Genomic DNA, 12,179 nt, shown 5'->3' with positions numbered 1-12,179 from the left:
GATGAAAACATGTTTACATTATACACACTGAATATTGTGATACGAGAATAAGACGCTGCAGGGAAGTCTGTGTTAAAATTTACATTGGTTTTTGAACAGTTAAATATGCAGAGCAAGGTGTTATGATTAGTGTACTAAAAAATCTTTAACAACACAAAAGGTTCTCTGGAACTTGTGGGAAACTTGTGGAATGGAATGTGCAAGAAAAATAAAAATGAGTGACTGCCATGTGAGACCCTGAAACGTATACTGTCCAGAAAAGTATGTTGTGCAGATTTACTTAATTGTACCTGCTGACCACCCGTCCCTAAACAGGCTTTTTAAAAATAATATTTTACTATTATTATTTTATTTATTTTATTTTTATTTTATATTGTTAGAAGGTGGACCCCAAAACAGCATGGCAGTAGTTTTATAATTTACATTCTGCAGGTTGAACTGGATTTGTGACCTTTTAAGGATCAATAAAGAAGTCAAAATGTGTTATGTTGTATAAATGCGAGGTGGGGGTGAGATTCAGTAAGTTTCTTCTTCCCACTCCTTTATGAGCAATATTTATTGAATTTATTTTGTTATTACTAGTGTACATGGCAATTGCTATATTGTATTGATCACCTCTATTTATTAATGTATTTTCTCTGCTATTGGTTATTTGTACACATACAAGCTTAGTTTTTTCTTCTGCTCGAAACAAATGAATGAATGAATGAATGAATGAACTATCACTAAATAGATCACATACTAAAAATGTAATTGATTTGTTTTGAACAGTTTCTCTATTTCAGTATAACTCCTGATAATTAAATGCAGATGTATCGCACTTTGGCAGCAAAGTTAAAAAAAAAAAAAAAAAAAAAAGTCAAAAATATATCTGTTTTTTTTTTTTTTAAATCTCAAAATAATATCTACATTATGCAAAATGCAAAACACTAAATCATGTTAAAAGAAACAACTGCCACAGTATCTCTGTATTTAGATCAATGTAATATTATAAAAACAAGAATAAGTGAAGTGTTAAATGAGATTAAAGCGTGTCTTCCCCTGTCCATGGCAAGACATACGCACGCGCCCTTTTGTTGTTATGACTACGAGGTCGTAAATCCGCCATGTTTTCACTCCCTCTAGTAGCGTTGCGACAGAGACGGAGAATCGGAACGACATGAGTGTAGAAAATAATCATACGGCAGAAACAGAGAAGGAGCAAACGAAAACCGGCAACGAGACGATCACCATTCAGACAAATCTAGGAGATGAAGGTTTGTCCTTTTACCAATTAAAACGAACTATTTACTATTTAATGTGTTTTGGCCTAGCTAACTTCCTTCATCATTATTTCAATGCAGCTAGCTGCCATTAGCGAAATATGCTAGCTAGTTTATATTCTCGCTGTTGTAAGAGAAGTCTCCAGAGCCAGTCGTACTAAAGCAACGTAAAATGTTTACGTCACTTAATGGGTAGTTTGTAGTATTAAGTACTTAATATTGATTTTGTAGTCTAAGGTGTTTTCTGTGTTATTGCAGATGAAGATGTGCACAAATGTGGACGCTGTCAGTCCGAGTTTACAACTCTGGATGCTTTCATCCAACACAAACTGCATAAGAAGTGCAAACGACACGTAGAGGAACAGGAAACCGACAAACATGCTAACGAAGAGGTAACTTACGCTTTACTGTGGGAAGTTTTATTTCCCTTAATCACTTTACATGCATGTAGGAGCCACTGTAACAACAAGTAGATGACAAATGTGGGTATCTCAACTTGTCAGGTTGCCGCAGCCAATGGAAAGTCTACCTCAGAGGTGAAAACAGCCACATCCATACAAGAGAAGACCAGCACTAATGGTGGGTTTCAGAAGTAGAATGTGTTTCTAATAAATAGCCATGAGACCCTCACATTGACTGAACTGTTATTTTGTCTGTTCTCCCCACTCAGACGAAAGCAGTAGTCAGGTAGGTCGAGGTCGCAGGAAGAAAACTGCTTCAGTGAAAGTTACTGACCAGTCAGATGGGACAGAAGGGTCCATATCTGACAACGCTGACAGTGAAAAGCTTGTTTACAAAGTCAACCCAGATGGGCGCTATATTTGCTATCTTTGTGAGAAGACATTCAAAACAGTGAGTAATACTTTTCAATTGTGCACTAACTGCACCTAATTAAAAACATGTCTATCTTGTCTGTCTAATACTTATTGTTTTACTCAACAGACCAACATCTTGAGAACTCATATGAAAACTCACACTGACCTGAAGAACTTCACATGTGACCTATGTAATACCTCTTTTCGCACAAAAGGCTCCCTGATTCGTCACAACCGACGTCACACAGGTACAAAAAATAAAATGGGAATTTGCCACTTCATAATGTCTGCTGTTTCTGTTGACATGATAAAGAGTCTGCTTTCTTCTGTTTTGTATAAGATGAGCGTCCATATCGTTGTACACTGTGTGGCCAATCCTTCAGAGAATCAGGGGCTCTCACCAGACACCTGAAGGCTCTGACACCCTGCACAGAAAAGATCCGCTTTGTTCAGTACAAGGAGATTCTGGTCAGCAAGGACGGAGTACAGAAAGGTTGGGTTCTTTGCATACATTTAGCAAATGTGTCGTGTCCTGTGTTTGCTAGCTGTGTAAGATAAGGCTTTTGGTATAGGAATATCCTCTGAGTAATTAGTTTCAAAATTGTCAAGGAGTCGAAGCTGATCATGCTCCCCCAGCTGGCCAACAAGAGCTGGTGGTTGTAGAGCAGCAACCAGAAGAGCAGGAGTTGATGGAAACCCAGACTGCTGTTGTCAGAGTGGTAGAAGCTGAGTCCCAAGAGGTCATCCATCAAGTTCACTTCACTATGGAGGTGGATGGAACAACCCAGGAGCAACAGGTGAATGATGGGTGCATGTACATGTATGTAAGCCTCACAAGGTAAAATGACAGTGGTATGTACTAGGGATATATATTTCTGTCAGTGGCAATAACACCAATGTAGTGGCATGCTCTGTGTGTTCTCTGTTTAATAGTTCTGTGTGTACAGCTAAATTCATAAAATGAATCATAAATAAATTGCTTATATTCAATTATTTTTCTCCAAGCCTTTATTGAAAGCAGGTAATTAAAAATGGGAAGTAATTATTAATAAAGACTAAAATGGAAGCTTTTATTATAAATGTCTTTGCTGCAACACTCAGCCTTTACCAAGCATACCCTTTTCACATTGTTTCACTATTATTTGATTTTTTTTTTTTTTTTTTTTTCATATCCAACCTGTTCTATTGCATTTTTTTTTCTCTTTCTCTTTTGCCAGGTTGTGGTTGAGCAGTCACAGGCAGAAGCCCTGGCGGCGGCTGCAGCAGCAGGCGACAACCTCATCTGCCAGGCCATAATCAACTCTGGCATTGCACTAGAAACAGAAGAGGCAGTAGTGGAGGAGACTTCACAGGCAACTGAGGAGATAAATAAAGTGATTTCTGCCTGTCCAGATACGGACGAGGACGTCACTGAGATCCAGGTTAAAGAGGAATTTGTGGAGATGGAGGCAGAAGTAAGGGTGAGATCAATTAGTACATTTACTGCTTTGCAGTTCCTTCAAGAGTTGTGTTTTACAATGTCATGAGAACAGGGTCAGTGATGTCTCCTTAAAGGTTTGTCCTTGTTTTGTAGCATTACATCACCTTAAAATTGCCTTAATAAAGTAAATACAATTTAATTAATACAGACATGGACCTATTCAGTTCTGGTCACAATGAATCACATCTCATTGTAACAGAATGTGTGTTCACAGTCATAATACAATATTACAGAGGTTATTGGTATGTTATGTAATTTTCTTTTAATTATTTCAGGAAACAGGTGATGGAGAAGACGATCAGATATCCACAAAACTGCACACGTGTCCACACTGTAATCGCTCCTTTAAGGGCCTCAACTACTTCCGTTTTCATGTAAAGGGCCATTTAGGTAATCTGGAGTGAGACTGTAAGAACAAACTAAAAGAAACAGTAGTATTTCATGGATGCTGAAGTTGTATTACATTTTGTCCCATGTCTTCTTTTCTCTTTTTCCAGGGTACAAGCCCTTCAGGTGCACATTATGCCAAAAAGAGTTTTTGACTGGTTACTTGCTCAAAAAACACATGGAAGTCCATGTCAGTGAGAGGAGGTACAAGTGTGGCGAGTGTGGTAAACTCTATAAAACTATTGGACATGTACGTGAGCACATGAGGGCCCATTCAGATGAAAGACCCTACCACTGTACCAGATGCAACAAGGGTTATAAGACAAAGGTAATCTAGGAGGATTTTGCCAGTAGTGAATGTTCATTATTAGTTTTAAGGATTAAGATAGCATTCATAGACCCAAACGTTATAGCAAAATATGTAACATATCTGTATTTGGTTTGCTCAGAATGCCCTGCAGGTGCATCAGCGGACCCATGGTGATGAGAAACCTTATATATGTCAGTTCTGCCTGAGAGGCTTCAGGGAGAAAGGCTCTTTGGTACGACACATCCGCCATCACACCGGGGAAAAGCCCTTCAAATGTCCAAAATGTGGCCGTGGCTTTGCCGAACATGGGACCCTCAATCGGCATATGCGTGCCAAAGGTTGGAAAGCTGATTAAAAACAATTATAGAAACAAGCCATAGAGCTGTCAGTGTTTGCTGCAGGGTTAAGGGTTAACAAACTAACCTAATAACAGAGGCTGGTTCTAATATCCACCAGGAGGCTGCCATAAAGAAGAATCCAGTGAGCAGCAGGATCCTCCAACAGAGGAGCAGGAGCCAGTGGGAAACCTCGCAACAGCAGCCATCATCTCAGAGGACCCTCATGCTGTCCTGGTGGAGTTCTCCTCTGTGGTGGCAGATACACAGGAGTATATCATTAAGGTAAAAGCCAAAAAATGGTTTCTAGAAAGGCATATCTTGTGCATTTTAAATCAATCCATAATAAGAAAGAATTCTTACAAAAACAAACTCCTCTGTGATGATCTGGTCTAAAATATTCATATTTATGGGTCTTTCTGAGCTGCAATCACTCAGAACAAGAGGCTCATTCTTAAATACATTACAATAAAATTATCAGCTTCCACTTAATGATACGTCAATGAGTTTCAGTTTGTTTTATGACTTTCTATTTTTCTGTTAGGTGACATTTACAGTACTTAAGGTTTTCTGACTTTTCTTGTTTTTTATTTGCTCTGTTTCCCACTAATCCTCTAGACTCAAACAGATGAGGAAATACAGGAAGAAGAGGTTACACTTATTCAAGACAGCCAGAACGAGGTCAGTATACATGAACCCTAACACGAAGGAGTACATCTGCACCAGTTGCAATATTTTGCAAAATGTTTATTCCATGTTGAAGTTGATAAATAGAAAAAAATTCGAAGTATTTATCTTGGATTTCTGCAGTCTAAAATCCAGTAATCAGAGACACAATAAGAAAGGGCTTAAAAGTTGATTTGGGTCTGATCTATTTTTCTACTAATGTTTCAAATACTGTATGTCAATGTTGCTTTTTAATAAGGGTTTGGGAAAACATTTATTGATCGCACAGTGACAAAACTGGAAGATAATACCAGCATGGAACCCATTATCACTGACGTAAACTGTGGAGCCTCGTCAGAATTTATCTGAACACACCCATCTCATCTATCACAGTGTGGTGTGTGGCCTAATGCAGAGTCTCCTTTCATTAAAACAAATATCTATCTCTAAAAATAACATGATGACTGTCCTAAAGAAGTCTTAGATTTGACTTGTTAAAACATGCAGAAACCACATTCACTAAAGAATCTGATATAATTACAAATGTTGTTTTGGCTTTATCCTGTAACTCTGCTCCTTCCATTCACATACACTTTCTCCTCCCTAGATGGGCAGCCACATAATGAAAGTAGTTCAGCAAATTGTCAGCCAGTCACATGGTGCCGGCGGCACAGGCAGCCACCAAATCATTGTGCGTAATGTATCTGCAAATGAAGAGGGGCCGTCCATCTCCGACTGCGGTGACACCATCACCATCGCTACACCTGAGAGCCTGACGGAGCAGGTGGCCATGACGCTGGCCTCTGCCATCAGTGACGGTACGCTACTAGCAACAGCGAGCACCGTGGAGACGGCAGAGGGAACAGTTACTATGGTTACCACAGAGGAAGCAGTTGAAGAGGGAATACAGATGGTACAGCAGCAAGAGGAATATGTCATCACCTCCCCAGAGGAGGTGGAGATTCAGACTGTCATCGTATGATTGATGACGATACTAACTATGGACACGGGACGAATTTGGTGTGACTGCATTCTTGTAGCAAATTTCTTTTGAGTTTGTATGAGCTTCATTTGTGGGTGATTTGATTACAAAACAAAGGCCAAAGTCTTACAAGTTTTACGTTACAAAAATAGAACAACTTAACATCATTTTTTATGTGTGAAACAAAGTGAAAGTGCATGAGGCGTACTTTTATTATTTGTTAGATTTTTATTGAAATAAAGCACTTGGTATGTAAGCTACTTTGAAGTGGATGCAGATCGAAAAAGATTATTTGTAAGCTTTTGAAGCCCTTAACAGATGCATATTTCCACAAATAGAACATGCCTGCCTGCAGTACATTGAAGCCTTTTTTTCAGCAGCTACACTATTTGTCTTCTGAACCATTGTGTCTTTTCTTTGCTGCAGTCAAAAACTGAAAGTCCCTCTTTCTTCCGCTACTTAAATGACTTTATTTCATTGCATTTGCTCTCTTTTTTGAGTTGCAGGTGAAAAATGTGAGGCCTTTTTACAGGCAGACCACTCCCAAACCGTGCACCTTCCTGCTGGTCTGAGGTCAGCTGGGACACTACAAATTTGCCATGGTACAGTGTTACAGTTCTGAGCTGGTTAGTTATTCTCATGTCAAAGTATGACAGACAACAGTACACAGAAACAAAAACATGGTTAGGTTACTCCAGTAATGTTTGCATCAAATAAATGCTATTTTCTTACACATGTGCTTTTTGATCTTTTTTTGTGTGTGATTGAGAAAGATGTCATTGCAATACTACCATCATATTCACTTAAGGAGGTTTTTGAAAAATATGTTGGACAAAGTTATTGAGGCTTATATTTGCAGTGAAAAGGAAACATATTATTGAAACACAAATCTTGGTGGCTAAATTGCAAGAATCAAGTAAAGAAGCATCCCCTTAATCCAGTTTTTCTTAATCCTGTGAGTGACTGTGGTCTGTGTGTAGTATATTTATGAAGAATAATTTTCCTGGGTTGTAATTAAGATGTTATTTTTCAACAATTTCTTCTCCTTTGTAGAAGTGTGTGGCTGTAGGGGGAATGCCATCTATCATGTCATAGGAATACCACCTGCTTTGAAAGCACACGCCTGCCAGGTAAAGCACAGCATCCACTGTTACTTCCCATGGGACAACAGTGCAGCAGAGCACTGACTGAGAAACTCAGAAACAGTTGTGGTGTTAACATATGCATTCTTGTACTTAAATCCACACATGATGAGTGTAGCTGAAATCATGACATAACCTTGAGCAAATCAGCAGGCTCCATCTCTGTAACTGGTGCTCCACTGCTGAGGTTAACATAGACACTATAATCAGAGAAGTGTCCCTGGCTGGTATGCCATCCAGTTTCTGGGTCACTCCTCAGCCCTCTGAGAGGGACCCATCCACATGAGCAACAGAGGGAGACAGAGAGAGAGAGGGTGGGAGAGAGAGAGGAGAGGTATTTATAGAAAAATGGGGCTTCGCAGTACCTTTTCTTGCGAACAAACCATTTCAGGACCAAGTATGCGTGTCCCAGTTTTGTGATCATCACTCAGCCATAGGGTTTGGACTGAGGCTGAGACTGGACCGCCTCATCCAGGATGGAGAGCCTGCCTTTCAACCGCTCTCCCCTCTCCTTTGGCCTCCTTGTCTGCACCTCCAAGCCGCTGGTTCTTTGATTGAGTGCAAGGGACGATATCAGCCTACATAACCTACACATGTGACCTTTTAGGAAAAGTCGAGTTGAGTAGATGGGGAGAGGCTTTTGGAGCTAGTGAGCTCAGGTGAGGGGCAGCACGAGGGTGTCCGTGGGCACTCTTTAGCTGCTTCGTCCCCCAGGCTGGGGGCAAAGGGAGGCTGGCTGGAACGTGCCCTGCCGCAAGCCGGGCAAGGATGAGGCGTTTCCTGAGCAGAAAGGGCCGCTTCTCCCTGCGCCAGAGCAAGTCTGGGACCCGGAGTGCGGCCAAAGATTTTTGTAAGTCCTTTTATGAATCTTTCATTTTGCAAGGTGTTCCTGAAACACTTCATATAATAGAGGTAAGATAAGTAGGAGCGTTGAAGATATTTGTGCCTTAGTTAAGGTATGTGGGTTGCATGATGAAGAGGATAGGACTGAAATAAGGCTTGGGTTCTGGCAGAAACAAAAGGCAATAATCCACAGCCTCATGTCAGTGATTTCCCCAATCTATTTTAGATCAGTAATCAGCTCCAGTTTGATGTTTCCTCTCCGCAAGCTGTCACCAAGTTCTGCATCTCTTTTATTCTTTGGAATTAATATATGTTTTATTCACTCAGCCGCATCTCACCCTGAATATTTAACCCTGGGCTCCACTGAGATCTCTTGCTGATTTGTCTTTTCCTTTTTTTTTTTTTTCTTTTGTTTTTTTTTTTTTTTGCATGGAAGCAGATCTGTCATGTCTGTATATCTTTGCAAAGTCTCGTTCATACTTTCGTATTCTCACTTCTCATGAACTTTTTGTTACTTTTCATAGTCTCTGATTCAGTTGGTCTTTATTACATTCTCTCTGTCTCCATCTTTCAGTGCCTCTGATCACTTTCGGAGATAAAAACAGAGTGGTTTGTTGTTGAGGCTTGATGGACGTGTAATTGTTTATGAACCTGCGATTATTTAATGGTTTTCATCTCTGTTATGCCTTTCATTGTCAAGCGTTACTTTGACTTTTATACCTTGGGGTTATGTCGTCATTTAAGAGCTCATTAAAATCACCAGATGGGAGTGGCAGCACCATTTTGACTCGAGGCTAAAATTACTTAGATTTGACATGTTTTATGGTGTCATCTGGAGAAAGCTGAAAGAAATTCTAAGTGAAGTCAATTATGTTTTTATACATAATATTTTTTCATACATAGCCTTTTAATTCACATGTTTAAGGTGGAACATAATTACTGTAACAACTGAAGTCTTCAATATCCATAATGCCCATAATGACCTATATATGTCTTTGAAGTATCCACTTGGCTGTAGATCAGTATAGACAAAGCCAAGTGAGCCTGTGGGGACACAGCAGCTTTCTGCAGCAGTAGAATGAGGCCAGTGACCAGGGGAAGGCCAGCAGTTCAATATGTGGACTAGATACCAGCAGTCAGAAAATAACCTTCTTCACTTTATCTCTTCTTCAACAGAAAATGCTGTTTAAATTAAGTCTCACTCTCTCTGTGTCTATATATGGCTTAATTTAATGTACCAGTGTTGCTGCTGCCATCACTGAGCTGCAGGTGCCCCATTTAAACCAGTGGACCGTTTGACCTCCATTTCACAGCTCAAAACCTGCTTTTCTGTATGAACAGCTTGCACTACTTTTCACATCTTAACGGATGCTGCCTTGTTTCTTTCTATCATCTTTCATTTTCAAGTCTGTTGTATTTAACCAAGTTTCCACTTCCCTTTCCATTCTTCAGACCTTGGCCTTCCAGCCACCAATCAGAACTGGCCAGAGGCGTTTGGCTTCCGGCTTGGTGGCACCGGGCCCAGCTACATTCTATCAGTGGTGGAGGGCAGTAGTGCGTACCTGGCTGGTCTGCAGCCCGGTGACCAGGTGGTAGACATCGAAGGCCAGGATGTGACCAATCTCAGCACACCGGCACTGATCGCTCTGGCTCAGACTCTTAAGACGGTGCCACCAAGCATCGGTGTGGTGTCACGGATTGAGCAGGTGAAAAAAATACAGTGTGAACCCTGAAGCTATAATTGCAAATACATATTCTCTGAATGAATTTAAAGATTGAAAACATGACACGGTTTAATGCTGCTAAGGAACAGTTAACCTAAAATATCTTCTTCTGCATGTTATAGATGCATCTTAACAGTGACTAGTCATTATAACTGTCACATAACCAGCGTCTTGTATCCTCTTTCTATGTTAAAACCTGTGACAGGCCAGAATCATCTGTGACCGACTTAATTTTCTAAAGCATGGAATTTTTGCCCAGTGATGCCACTTAGAAACATTGTCTTCAAGTTTACCACCCAGAAATCCAGATTTCACATATGGATATGGAGGACCAAGGTTTCACACAAACAGTTATTTCTAACTGTAGTGATTAATATTTGAGTTTATAATGGAATTTTAAAACACCCTTAAAGACCTAGTACTATTTTTGTGTTGACTGTGATAGCAATTTATCACCATTTATAATCATATCCTCACCATTTTGCATTTTTCAGTTAAAATTAGGAATTCACCATTTTTTAATACACTGATCATGTAGATGTTCATAAAAGCGCTGAGTAAATTCAAACGTTATTATGTGAAAACAGAGAAAACTGAAAAAAAAATTGACTTTTTCAGTAAAATATATCATCAACTGAAATATGGACAAACAACAGCATCTACAGCCATTGTCATTTATCAAACTACATATGTTTTGAACAAGTGTTACAGAAGATGATAGTGTTTCAGCATTCACTATGGAACCTCTGAATGTCCAAATGGAGCCTTATCTGATGCCAGTGAAAAGCTTACAAACTGCATTTTACTTGAATTATTTAAAGTTATTGATAGGATTAATGGTTCAAAAGTTATTAAACATTTAAATTTAGTAATGCTTTTGGTTACCAATGGGTGTTTAGGTCTTTGAGGGTTAAAAAGAGAAATAAATAGCTGGATTCATAAATTAAATGAACAACATATGTTTTAATCATGTATTTTAAAGAGTAACTTTTTGCCTGTTAATTTACTTCCAGCTCCTTCTACTGCTATAACCTATTTCATGGTAGCATCTCCATTTAACATTCCCGTGACCATTTGGCTCTTGTTGTTAAAATCAGGTCAAACAATGGAAAACTGCCCTGAAATGTAGCAAGTTCTCAGATTGATTGGAGAATAGAACCCTGTTCTTCAGTGTTGCATCTTAACAATTCCCTCTGATTGTGATATTTTGTGTGATTGTCAATCAGAGAACTTCTCATATCCCTGGATCATATGGAATTACACTTTCCAAAGATAAAAATAAAATCTGCAGTGATCAGCCACCATCATTAAAACTTTGACATTTTCCCTTGTCCAGATTGACATCAATCCTGGCCCAGATGGCCGTTTTGGTTTCACTATCGTGGGGGACAGCCCTCTGATGGTGGAGGACTGCATGCCCACTGGTCCAGCTGGTCGCAGTGGTCTTAAAGCTGGGGATTATGTCATGGAGGTCAATGGCATTCCAGTGAAACATCATGAAACAGCAGCAGCCATGATCAAAGCAGCTCAGGGGCGTCCTCTGCGTCTAGGCGTGCTCAGTATGGCCCGGCGTCCCAAACGGCTGAGCAGCAGCATGAGGGTGCTGTCACAGAGCGGCGACAGTGTCCGGGAAAGTCGTGCCCACAAAGCCATGGAGTTTAACAAGAAGGTGGGTACACAGTTAAGGTGTGTCTGTGCCATTTATTCACATCTTAGGTCTTGGGTTTTAATTTCTAATCTCTAGTAGTTAATTTCAGGTGGAGGAGGTGCTAGGAGAGGAGCCGGATGTGAAGGAGCAGCTGTTTGAGGTACTAAAGCAGTACGCTGCTGAGAGGGATGTGGAGAGTCTAGCAGAGGCCCTGCCTGACATTCTGATCACAGAAGATCATCAGCAGCTGATCGACAATGTCAGGTAACCAAACAGCTCCTCAGATTCACATACAGTCAGATTTTCAGTTATACACACTTGAGAGGTGCTGTGTTTGGATATTGGGGTGTATAATTGTGAGTTTGTTTTTTATTTTTTCATATTCACATAGGGGCAATATGCATTTTCACCACTAGATGTCACTAAGTATTACACACTGATCCTGATGTAATATTAATGACTCTTATTATTATTGACAGTGTATTATTTAGTTTAATATACATGCTTTAGTTGAAGAGCATCAGCAGCTTTGAAAATCAACTCATCTTTTCTGTCTTGTGTGCCCATTTGAAAAAAGTCTATTCA

At 39.9% G+C, this 12,179-nt stretch overlaps 2 protein-coding genes across 3 annotated transcripts in view; both read left to right on the top strand.

The window, feature by feature from the left end:
* The first annotated feature begins 1,104 nt into the window (after positions 1-1,104).
* e4f1 (E4F transcription factor 1) lies at positions 1,105-6,970 on the top strand. 2 transcript variants are annotated; one of them, XM_030141643.1, is made up of 14 exons: positions 1,105-1,256; positions 1,521-1,654; positions 1,766-1,841; positions 1,933-2,114; positions 2,205-2,325; positions 2,418-2,570; positions 2,687-2,874; positions 3,295-3,531; positions 3,833-3,947; positions 4,055-4,272; positions 4,394-4,592; positions 4,711-4,874; positions 5,208-5,270; positions 5,863-6,970. In XM_030141643.1, the coding sequence occupies exons 1-14, from the start codon at positions 1,160-1,162 to the stop codon at positions 6,235-6,237; spliced, it is 2,322 nt and encodes a 773-aa protein (XP_029997503.1). In that variant the 5' UTR covers positions 1,105-1,159; the 3' UTR covers positions 6,238-6,970. The 2 variants fall into 2 exon arrangements, with proteins under 2 accessions (XP_029997503.1, XP_029997502.1); XM_030141642.1 differs by having other exon boundaries at positions 3,295-3,537.
* Positions 6,971-7,303: 333 nt separating this feature from the next.
* grid2ipa (glutamate receptor, ionotropic, delta 2 (Grid2) interacting protein, a) overlaps positions 7,304-12,179 on the top strand; it is a 31,064-nt gene continuing 26,188 nt past the window's right edge. The window contains exons 1-4 of the mRNA XM_030141630.1: positions 7,304-8,229; positions 9,675-9,928; positions 11,283-11,615; positions 11,704-11,858. Coding sequence (XP_029997490.1) covers positions 8,148-8,229; positions 9,675-9,928; positions 11,283-11,615; positions 11,704-11,858 — 824 coding nt within the window. The 5' untranslated portion in view covers positions 7,304-8,147. The remainder of the gene's footprint in view (positions 8,230-9,674; positions 9,929-11,282; positions 11,616-11,703; positions 11,859-12,179) is intronic.

This window comes from Sphaeramia orbicularis, chromosome 8 (assembly GCF_902148855.1).
Source record: "Sphaeramia orbicularis chromosome 8, fSphaOr1.1, whole genome shotgun sequence".
In the NCBI taxonomy this organism is placed as follows: domain Eukaryota; kingdom Metazoa; phylum Chordata; class Actinopteri; order Kurtiformes; family Apogonidae; genus Sphaeramia; species Sphaeramia orbicularis.
Note: the sequence above shows the minus strand (reverse complement) of the source record. Positions and strands in the feature narration are given on the sequence as shown.